The following is an 11,936-nucleotide window of genomic DNA, read 5'->3' as shown; positions in this document are numbered from 1 at the left end:
CAACGCCAGGCCACACACATCGATAGTGACTCGCCAGAAGCTCCGGGAGCTTGGTTGGGAGGTTCTTATGCATCCACCTTATAGTCCGGACCTGGCACCAAGTGATTACCACCTGTTCCTGTCTATGGCGAATGATTTTGCTGGTGAAAAATTCGCCTCAAGAGAAGCTTGTGAAAATCGACTGTCCCAGTTTTTTGCCAATAGGGACGAGGGTTTCTATGAAAGAGGCATAATGAAATTACCTTCAAAATGGTAACAAGTTATTGAACAAAACGGTGCATATTTGACCTAAATCGGATCATTCTAACTATGCTAAATAAAGCCTTCAATTTAATGCAAAAATAATAGATTTCTTTTTACTACACCTTATATATGCAATGTACATAGGCAGTGTATAAGGCTTTTGTCATTCAATCGTTCGGTTACGAGCGTTAAAACATGAGCCAAGTAAAAGAATACATACACTGAAAATCGATCGAGCGAGGTACTGTTCCTTATCACCAAGTTCGCCAAGTCCACCGTTATCGAAGGAAAAGCGAGATATTGGGAATGGGGAAAAAGCATCAAAATCGCCAACGTCATCATCGAAATATCATTCATAAAATATAAACATTAATAAACTCGCGAATAAAGAAAATACGTAGAAAGACGCGATAAAACGCGTCGCGACACATTTGTAATTCTTAGAAAGAGGGGGAGCTGTTATTCCTTTTTCGATTCTAGAAATATTACCATATTGTTTACAATTTACGCAGGTACGATCAATCTTACGATACCCGCTTGTACGAACGGTTGAAAAATGTACTTCACCAAAGAGAGCAGTGCATCGAAACTAAAAAGGCTATAGTAACTTGTAAGTTTCAATGTTCTATACACAAAAAGAAACGTTTTTTAACATTACATATGTACAGCATTGCGCGGTGCGTTTTACTGAACAGACTTTACGATCTGACGGCTACGGGCCATATGTATTTAGAAATTGGAATCAATGTTGGTCTACCGAGTTATGTGGAGATTGCTCTGGAAGATCATCGCGGACACGAATTGTTGCTGTCTCTCGAAATGTGTAAAGGCTTCTACGAGCAATGATGGAATATTTACAAAATGCTTCGAAATACAAAGACAATTTTATAAACATTAGGCCACTAACCATCAGAGTTTGCACGCTGAACAATGCTGTGCTGGTACGTCTCGATTCTTCGTCCGTACGTATGACGATGACCGAAACTACGCTAAGTCGTACGTTTCAGTTTGAATCAATGTATCGATGTAACATTCAATCGATTTGCTCGATTCGTCGATACGATCGATGTCAAATATATGCGATTCTCCAACATCGCGTTCATAGATGCTATATGCGATAACGACATTTTCAATGAACATCAGCTCGTCGATTGCGAGCTATTAACTTTAGTTTTTAATGGATATGAAAAAAAATGATGTTATAAAATGTGAATACAAATTTTTTTGTTCACATCATTATATATGTATTTTCTTTACTTCTCATCCGACTTATCCTATGCAATATGTCTATCCGTTGTAAGAAAAAAGAACAAATAACAAGTATGAAAATAAATGCACGCAATTTGGAAGTTAAAATTGATCTTTTTATTTTATATTATATTATTATGCGCATTACTTGCCAACATTGCAATGCATCTCGATTTTTAACTTTTATATCATTATGCGTATTATTTGGCAACGTCGCACTTTTATCAAAATTACATTGATGATATCATTATCCGAACATGTCGTGACATGTCAAATGAGTTTGAGTACGAAAAGAAAAAAAGGAGATAGACGATGGAGAGAAAAGATGATATGAAATAGCGCGCACGGCAGCTGCAGCGGCGGTGGCGGCAACGGGGCAACGGCCCGCGGCAGAGTCTCCAATGATACGTGACGTCACAACATGGCGGCATGTTTCATCGGCCTAGTCCACCGGTTTAAATAGGATCAGAATGTAAGAACCAACCAATTACAATGGAATATTCCCCCATCGTTCGACTGTAACATTACCTGTAGCATTATCATCAATGTAATTTTGATAAAATTGCAACGTTGCCAAATAGTACGCACAATGATACAAAAGTTAAAAATCGAGATGCATTGCGACGTTGGCAAGTAGTGCACATAATGATATAAAATAAAAAGATCAGTTTTAACTTCCGAATTGCGTGCGTTTATTTTCACTTGTTATTTGTTCTTTTTTTTTACAACGGATGGGTACATATGGCATAGGATAGGTCGGATAGGAAGGTCGAATCGAGAGAACGCGCGATTCCGCCGCCGACGATTCTCGACAATGACGGACAAAAAATGTCACGTCATAGTATTATATATAAAATTAGTATAATATATAATATATATATACATAGTATAATATATAAAATTTCTTTAATTTGCAAAAAATAGTTTATAATTAATAAAATATTCATTGAATTATTTGCATGAATCGAATTATGAACAAAACAGTCGCGTCAAGTATGCTGCTGCTGGAGATCTTGTTTTTTGTCGTTTTTTGTCTCTATAATTTTCTATTTGTTATCGATGTAGAAATTCCTTTTCAATTTCTGCGCCTCTCATTACACGATCTATTGCATTTCGTTTTCTCATTTTATGTGTCGTTATATTTTATTCACTTTAAACGTCTTCTGTATTTTTTTATATATTATTTTATATATATTAATTCTATTATAATTGTGAGAAATTATTCCATACACATTATCCCATACAGTTCTAAAGGGTGTCCGAAGAATGTCTATATCATAAGGACGTCTTCAAGATGCTACTCGGAGAATTGTTATTCTGTGGGACTTGTTAAATAAATATACTTGAAGTATTGTTTTGATTTTACTTCTTTTTTATGACATTATCTTTGATTTTTTTTTTGCAAAATATATTTGACGTTTTTTTTATATTTTTAATGTCTTTTCCGATGTTTGTATATTACAAGAGAGAAAAGTTCAGATCTATTATCGATTAGTTAATAAGCGCTATGTAAAATAATTGGATATAGTTCAGTACGTATTGAATAAAAAAAAATTTATATGTGACTTGATTTTTTCCTCATTACAGTAAATGCCACGAGAACGAGACACTTTACAATGTGCTGAATCTAAAAAATGTATTCATTGTTGAGAGCCTCCGCGATTACAATGGACGTTACGACATCAATGATACCATCCAACAACTACGCCGCAAGATCAGCCTTTCTCCCGGAGTAGTGATCCTGAAGGATAGCGCGAGATCCAAACTGAACGATCTAGCGCAGAGCGGCCTAAGTGACATCAAATTCTATCAGTATGCTGAACTACTCGCCGAGAACATTACGAATATTAATTTGGAACATCTTGCCAAACAATTACGAGAGGTTTCCGCTAAATTACCGGAAGGACAAGAGGAAATCAGGCTCAGTCTTGAGAAGAATGCACATGACTTGGAACATTATCACAGAGATTTGGTCATGCCTATGGCCATGCTCAGCGAGCAATTAAGCGCGAACGCTTTAACGCTTCAGGAGACTATTAAATTCAATCATAGTTCAATGGCTGATGCTATTCATGATTTAGTGGATGAAGTTACCAAGGCGCAGCAATTCCTAAATAAGGATGGACCGGAATATGTTCAATATGTACGTCTCATTTTTTTATAGGAATGTATTTTAGTAATATTGCTATATGTTACATTGATGTTATTTATGACATGTCAATTTAAAATATGTTATTGTTAATAGCTTGCTACTAAATTTGGCAATGCGTTTTTGCATCAAGTGGACAAATTTCTCGAGCATGTCATTGAATCTGCAATTTTCAAGATTGGAAGATGTGCTCCCGTGTCGAATGCTTATAACGCAACGCTCGTGGCTGGATGCAATAGAATTTTGGATCCATTCGTAAGTATTTAGTTGCTAGACGCATTTATAAATCCATAAATCCACGTACGAGTATATCATCTGATACGATACGTGCCTATATATAATATTATTTATATAAATTTTTAAATTTTCACTAAATTTCCATTAAATTTCCTAACCGTTTTAGAAGTCTTGTAAGATGATAAGCAAATTTATTGCAATGGATGATAACTAAAGTATTAAGCGAGTAATAACATGCGTTATAAAATTAAGCAGTCTTCGTTGAAAATTAATATTTATGATTTTATTTACATTTATGTATAGAATGGCTTTTGGGCAAGCGTTGGTTGGTGCCTAATCCTATTCATACCAACGATAGTGCTCTGTGTGAAATTGAGCGCTCTGTACCAAAAGTCAGATCCATATCCGGGGCCTCTTGTCGAAGCGTAAGTTTCTAATTTCTCCTTATAGATATAACAATTCTTAACTGTAATCTAAGAGACGTCTCTTTAATTTTTTTTTGACTCATCCAATACATTGTGCATGGCAATATTTGAGATACTAATGTGTCTTTAGTAAATCCATTGTTAATCGAAATCATACATTAAACATGAGTCATTCACCAAATCGTTGAGTAATGTCTCAAATATGGATTACAAATCTAAAAGAAATAAAATGTAAGAGATAACGAGACGCATTATGCGTTACACTTTAGAGCGATAAAGCTTTTTTCTTTCTTTTTTGCAAATCTCAATGTATTATACAACGTACAACGATCCCTGAACACTTCTCATGTAGAAACTGTTAATTCTTTTATTTCCGTCTCGTAGTCACTCTCGAGCTTCCATATATCATGGCATGTATTTATTCGCGCTTTGTAACATCTTTGATATCGGCATGTCCATGTCTTTTTATTTTCAAAAAATCCTTCGATTTCGGAAATTCTGAAAGAATTTTCAGATTCGTAATTGTCTTCTCGATTTCGAAAACTTATATCCTGTTTAAAACAGAAATAATTGCTTAATGTCGGCAACATTATGCATTAGAGAATTGCGAATTGAAGAAATTAAAATTCATCCAATCAAAACAAGATTAAAATTAAACAGATTAAAATTAAAATTATCTGATTGGTCGAATTCTAATCTTCAATTCGAAAATCTTTAATCTTCAATGCGTAATTTAACATGGGATTAACATAGGACATTAAGATAATTATCCTCGAGTTGGAATCTCCTTTCATATAATTATTATATAATTAACAATTTTATTTATACAATCAGTGATTTGTACCATCAAAAATTACCAGTGCTATTTTGAGCCACTTATACTATTTCGGTATTTATAAAAATATCCCAACTATATCTTGGACGCTCATTTTTTTATTAACTGCGAGCAACAACGAGAGATTATACAAATTCTATTTTACTTAGACCGCGGTCCACTGCGGTAGCTTAGATTATGTAGCTGTCTAATGTGTGGAATGGTTGTTGGAATCTAACCGCTAACACGCTCCGTTACAGTGAATATTTGTATGACGCATACGCAGACAGGGATAACATACCCCTCGCCCAGTAAGTATATTACAACAAAGCCAAAGTGTACTCGCATGTTCCACATATCCCCAAGATATGCATGTATATATAAAACTTGTCACAACTTTTCATGTGATAAAAATTGTTTGAAGCAACACGATATTTCCCGCACCTTATTTTTCACCGTAGATCATAAAGTGGCTCATTTTCTCGTAATTAAGAATCAGAGATGGGAAGTAACGCGTTAATTGATATTGTTGCAATTCCTTTTTTTTTTAATAACGAATATTACATTTTTAACTAATGTAACGATATTACATTTTTTTATTTGTAATATTAATGATTACGCAGTTAATGATTAATAGTAATGTATAATAGTTACATTTTTGGTTAACGGTAACGAATGGAATCATTATCTTTGTCTTGTCGTTACTTGCATATATACAATGTGTGTGCGCGCGCGCGCGCGCGTGTGTGTGTGTGTGCGTGTGCGTGTGCGTGTGCGCGTGTGTGTGTGTGTGTGTGGTAGAGAATGCGCAAATTTTTTTATCACATTGTGACCATTGAATGCTACTCGAACGTTTTTTAGTAAAAATAACAGTAATATAAATTATTTTTATAAATTAGTAACGAGTTTACGAAGTAATTTCTTCCCAATCCTGTTAAGAATAATTTTTTGTTATCTGAAATATTATACATGTTTAACTTATTTTTTTTGTCTCTTAATTGCTAATAAAGGACAGAAAATAAGCCATTACAGTATCTAAGAGATAATAATTTTGGTATATTGTATATAGTCATATTTGGTATATATTTATTTTAACACAAATATATTTGAGTAACATACATATAATATATATAATATTTCATTGTTTAAATATATTTCTTGTTTCTTTGATAAATGATATGCAATTAAATCTTGATTTGAATTAAAATTATTCTAGCAAATTTCAATACTATCCATTTAGTCTAAAAAATGTGTTTAAGGGAAAGATTTGATGTGTATAAAAGTATCAGATATAATTCTATTTAGTATTTAATTATACATATAATAGCAGAATAAGCTGGTGTTATATAAAAGATATGTATATCTAAAAAGAGATAGTAACAAAAAGGACAATAAGCAATAAACTACAATGCTTTTATTAATGCGAAAATTATACGATATATATTAGGGATGCACACGATATATATAATATTAAGAATGTAAAATTACTGGATATCGGATATCCGAGAAGAATGTAATATCATATCTATTATTCGGTCGGATATTGAATATTTTCCATATATCCGATATAAATGTATCAAAACTTTTATTTTAAAAAGGAAAACAGAGGAAAAATAGCAATAATAATCGATTGTGAAATAAGATTGTTTGCAATACAGTTTCAACATTGCTCTTAGTAAACAAAGTTTAATATTAATCAATTTTTCATAATGGACAATAACATTTCAGCATGTTATGGTGAAAATCTATTTCGATTATCGGCATAAACTACCATAACTGTGTAAAACCATAAACTGGAAGAAATTCTGCTGAAATGTATATAATTCTGCATCAATGACGCAAATTTTTAATATAAAATTTCAGCCGAATATATTATATATTGTCAGATATTAATGATCAGACTATCCGAATAGTAAAAAGGTACTAAATAATACCAGATATTTTCTGGACGTTCGAGATGCATCCCTAATATATATAATATACTTTAATATAATATACATAGTTAATAATACATAATTTAAAACAACCAATGATTGAACAAGAAAGGTGTTAAAAAATAGGTATAATAATGTATATTTATACGTTCAATATCAAAATGTTTTGACTCATAAAGTCTTCATCAGTGTAAATTAAAATAAATATCCTGTTTAAAGATTCCTCGAATGATCTTGACCTTGATATATGTTAAGATTATGAGGTTAAGTGACCTACAGGTTTTTGCCATCGTTAGTTATTCGTTAAAGAGTTATTAACAGCCAAATAAAGTTAATAATTATTTCTCTGTGCTTTACATGAAAAGTCAGATAACTTTAGAGAGGGAGAGAAGGGAATCAATTAAAGAAATACGACTTTCCACGCGAAGAGAGGTCTACTTCACCTCCCTCTCTGCCTGAGGGTGAAAGACTTTTTACGCGAAGGAAGATCTATCCCTTCCCCCCCTCTCCCCTATTTAGGGACGCATGACTTCCCACGCAAAGCGGCGAGAGTCAATCAATATTAAAATATAGATTGAGTTAAATTATATTTTTTTAGGGACAGTGCCATCCCCTGAAGGGGAAGCTGCACGTACTGCCTCCATGTAGAGACTATAGTAAGAGACTGGCATAGATTTTAGTTGAATAAAAATGTCGGACATACACACGACTTACGCGAAGTCTACAATAGGAGTTGTAGATAGTCGTGAAGGCTTTAGTTTAGAAAATTGACTAGTCATAACCAATTATTCTCTTTATATTTGACTGTGATTGATCAATTTTCTACAACTTTAGACTCTCTGTACGATTCCTATTACAGATCTTGCATTAAGTGCTACGACGACTATTAATATGTATATGAAAAAAGATAAAAAAAGGCGCTAAGTACTATATACGTGCTTCTCGACTAAAAACCTAAGTAATAAGGTCACAAACATGAATATAAAATAAGAAAAATGAGAAACATTTGCACAACTTTTTGTAACTTATACGACTGTTTAACACAATTGAAAATATACTAGATACTTTTATACTCTCATGGAAAACTTCTCATTTTTTTATTTTACATTCATGTTTTTAATACTATGTTATACCGTGATCTAGCAGCGCCTAATGCTTGCTTCTTTAACTTTTTGTGGTAATATTTGAATAGACAATATAACGCAATTATGGATTGTATTTTTTACTTAATTTGGTATGGGATTTAACTTGGCGCAAGTTATTCATATCAAATTTTTTATACGAATGATACATATCATTAGAATTAAGTAAATAAAAAGATAGTACCACTTGGGTTTTACTTTTTAATTTGATAGAATTTACCTTGATTAGTTAAGAATGTAACATCTGAGTTTTAATTTTTCATTTAGTACATTAATTTTTGTCGAGGAGTAATTTTTGACAGAGAATTAAAGTTGTCATTAATTGGGTTGAAATAAGACTTTTCTTCAATAAGAATATCCTTGAAGAATAACTAAAAACTGCTATTATTCGGTTGACACTTAAGTTTTTATTTGAGAAGCACGTATATTCTTAACATCTTTCTTCACCTTTTTTAAAAAGGTAAGTTTATATTGATATCACGCATTTTGTAGTGACGAACATCTTTCTATAAACGTTTACCTTATAATTGACCTTAAGAAATAGATTTTTATGTGTTTGGGCATTTGGAAGAGATTCTAAATTGACGTTACATTAAATATGTAAACGTATCATGATATTCGCAAATTAGATTTCTAATATCAAATTCTTACGCATTTAATGTAAATTTAAAATATGTATAAATTTAAGAAATAAGACTTACGAAAATATTATTATGTCTATACACATTTAATGTAATATAAATCTAATATTTTTCTTTTTACGTAACCCTTATTTGCGTTAACTATTTCTGATTCAAATCATAAAGTATTTTGACCGAGATAATGAAAAAGTGACTTTCTTATATTTATATTATATATGATAAGAATGTTGAGATTTAGTCAGATATTTTATCAGTAATCGGATAGTTATTAAGTAATGAGGTTGCTATGTTGAAGAATAACAATGAACATTTGTCGGATACGTGTATATAACTTTGTCGTTGATCGATTTCCGGATTTGTCTCAATACTATCTTTCGAAGAAACATTTAAAATTTTTACTACGTCAGTCATAACAGACTGAGTTATTTTTGTAATATATTATTTTTATTTTCTAAAATAATATCCTCAGCCTTATTGAAGACACTTATAAAATATTAATATTTGAAACAGGACCACTTACATAAATCAATTAAATACGTCAATTACTGTTAAAGTTAAATATTGTATTTAAAATTTAGATATTAAATTTGGAATTTGGATATTTTATTTTATTATAGATACGTAGATGACATTTTGTACTGCAGTTTCTCCCTCAAAAATTGATATTTTATTACAACAATTTAATTCATTTCATTCGTGTCTTCAATTCACTACAGAAATAGGAGGAGATAAAATAATTTTTTTGGATATCACTATAGCTATTAACAGGAATCGTTTTATTTTTAATTGGTACCTCAAATCTACCTTTTCAGGGAGGTTTTTAAATTTCAACTCAAATCATCCTATGTCACAAAAGAAAGGTATAATTTTTTCGCTAGTTGACAGAGCTTTTTTACTTTCTGACTTTATGTTTCATATAAAAAATTTGACATTTATTATTAACATTTTACTAGATAATGATTACCCATTAACTTTTATTTTTGACACAATTAATCAACGTATAAAAAATTTACTTAAAAACAGACACATAGTAAAAATTTGGTTGACAATGTCTGTGCGAATGAATCTGCATCTTGGCTTACGGTACCATTTATTCCTCTTAACACAGAAAAATTTAAATTCAATAAAAATGACATTAGGGCATCTTTTCATAATCCTAATAAAATGGGTAAATATCAAAGTACAAAAGGATATTTGTCCCTATACATCTAAGAGCAATGTAGTTTATATGATATCATGTAATAATTGATGCGTCATATGTTGGACAGACGAGAAGACAACTGAAAACCAGAATTACAGAACATCGTAATTTTATTAGACATAACACTTCTGTTCCGTTCTGTAATAATGGAGCACAGGCTGCAATATGATCATGAATGGGATAATGTTAAAATTTTAGATGAAGGGCCTTGCTATAGGAAACGCTTAATTTCCGAGATGCTCAATATTAAGAAGCAGAAAAATAATTGAAATTTACAAACTGACTGAAGATCTTCATAAGGCATATATACCTATTATAAATAAGGTTTGACTTTTCGATACTGACAGTCCGTCTCTTTTCTCAGTCCGTGATGATCCGTATCAACGAGCGTACATAATAATCGATACACAATGTCCGTCTTACACATCTGCGTTCCACTTAATTTTATATATTCTAATGGTTTTTCATACTTATATGGACACACTTGTTTGAATAATCTACACATGATTTTTGAACTTTTCCAAAAGATATGAAACACATTTGACTGTTCAATCGTATGTGAATAATGTTCTACATCAAGATTTACTCGAACTGTGAATATAGTGAATATGCGAATATTTGCGATAATTTATTTTTGTACTGCGATTTTTTTGATAAGTTAATGTCTGAAGAGGGCTCAATCCAGTAGCCGAAACTTATTATTTATTTGTATTTAAACTAAGTTTTTATTTTATTATATATTTTTTCAATTTTACTTTTCTGTATTTGTAATTTATTCTTTTAATTATATGACTTTTTTAAAGAAATGTATTTGACTTTTACTTTGCCCTTTATTTATTGTTATTTATTTTAAATATTTAAGATAATCAATATATTTTTACATATATTTATCTCAGAACTTTGATTATATTTGAACTTGCAACAATCTGAGATTCTATTGTAATCCTCCTCAAATTAAATAAAAATTTGTAAAGAACTTATTGCAAAAAATATTTTTATCTATGAGAACGCTAGTCTCTGAGGACAACTGAGCTAGCATGATATATGTGAAATGCGAATTCAGTTCCTTGCCTAAGTAATATTTTTTGCAATGAATTCTTTACTTTTTAATTTAATTTTGGGGAATTTTATTAGCATCTCAGATTAATTGACTTACAAATCCAAAAGTAATTGGCACGCAATCATAGTTCTGAGATAATTGCATTTAAAATATATATTGATGTATTACATCTAATTTTAACCATAGTCTCGTATTTAGTTGATACTCAATCAATACTATATTAATCCATAACTTACACATTTAACGCGATGTAATTGCCATTAACAAATACATACAGTAATCCCATTACTTAATAATTGTTCGATTACTAATGTAATATTTATCCATCTCAACATTGTCATCATGCATATAAGGAAGCCACTTCTTTGTTATCTTATTCGAACTAAATAATTTTAGATTTGAATAAGAAATAATGCTTTTAGAAGTATGCAAACGTATGAAAACATTAGTAGAGGAAAATAGTTTGAAGTAGCTTTGGTACAATGTACCAATGTTGGATTCGACGTCTTTTTATTAAAACACAATTTTCTATATAATTTTTTTTACTAGAAAATTTGTTTTTAAAGCAGAGGATTTTTTTTAAATCAAACAGATACTTAACCAAAACAAATTCTCTGTTGTATTAAAATTAAGTAAATAAAAATTATATAGAAAATATTTTGTATTCTTGAAGAGAAAGAATGTTTTTTCAAGCACAGAATAATTGAAGCAGAAAATACTTACTGTAGTCTCACTTACATGTTCTTATGTCCCTTTACCTATCGATGTAACAGATTTCCAAATCTGAATAGTCGTCGATTTTAACGATTTAGGGTAACTGTCTCAATTACTGTGCTTGTCCT

General features: G+C 31.0%; 1 protein-coding gene across 1 annotated transcript in view; it reads left to right on the top strand.

Moving 5' to 3' along the window:
* The window catches only part of LOC108748843 (prominin-like protein), a 220,284-nt gene that overhangs the window by 129,719 nt on the left and 78,629 nt on the right, over positions 1 to 11,936 (top strand). The window contains exons 7-9 of the mRNA XM_018487216.1: positions 3,079 to 3,634; positions 3,737 to 3,895; positions 4,181 to 4,302. Coding sequence (XP_018342718.1) covers positions 3,079 to 3,634; positions 3,737 to 3,895; positions 4,181 to 4,302 — 837 coding nt within the window. The remainder of the gene's footprint in view (positions 1 to 3,078; positions 3,635 to 3,736; positions 3,896 to 4,180; positions 4,303 to 11,936) is intronic.

Source organism: Trachymyrmex septentrionalis, unplaced genomic scaffold (assembly GCF_001594115.1).
Source record: "Trachymyrmex septentrionalis isolate Tsep2-gDNA-1 unplaced genomic scaffold, Tsep1.0 scaffold249, whole genome shotgun sequence".
Classification (NCBI taxonomy): Eukaryota; Metazoa; Arthropoda; class Insecta; order Hymenoptera; family Formicidae; genus Trachymyrmex; species Trachymyrmex septentrionalis.
Note: the sequence above shows the minus strand (reverse complement) of the source record. Positions and strands in the feature narration are given on the sequence as shown.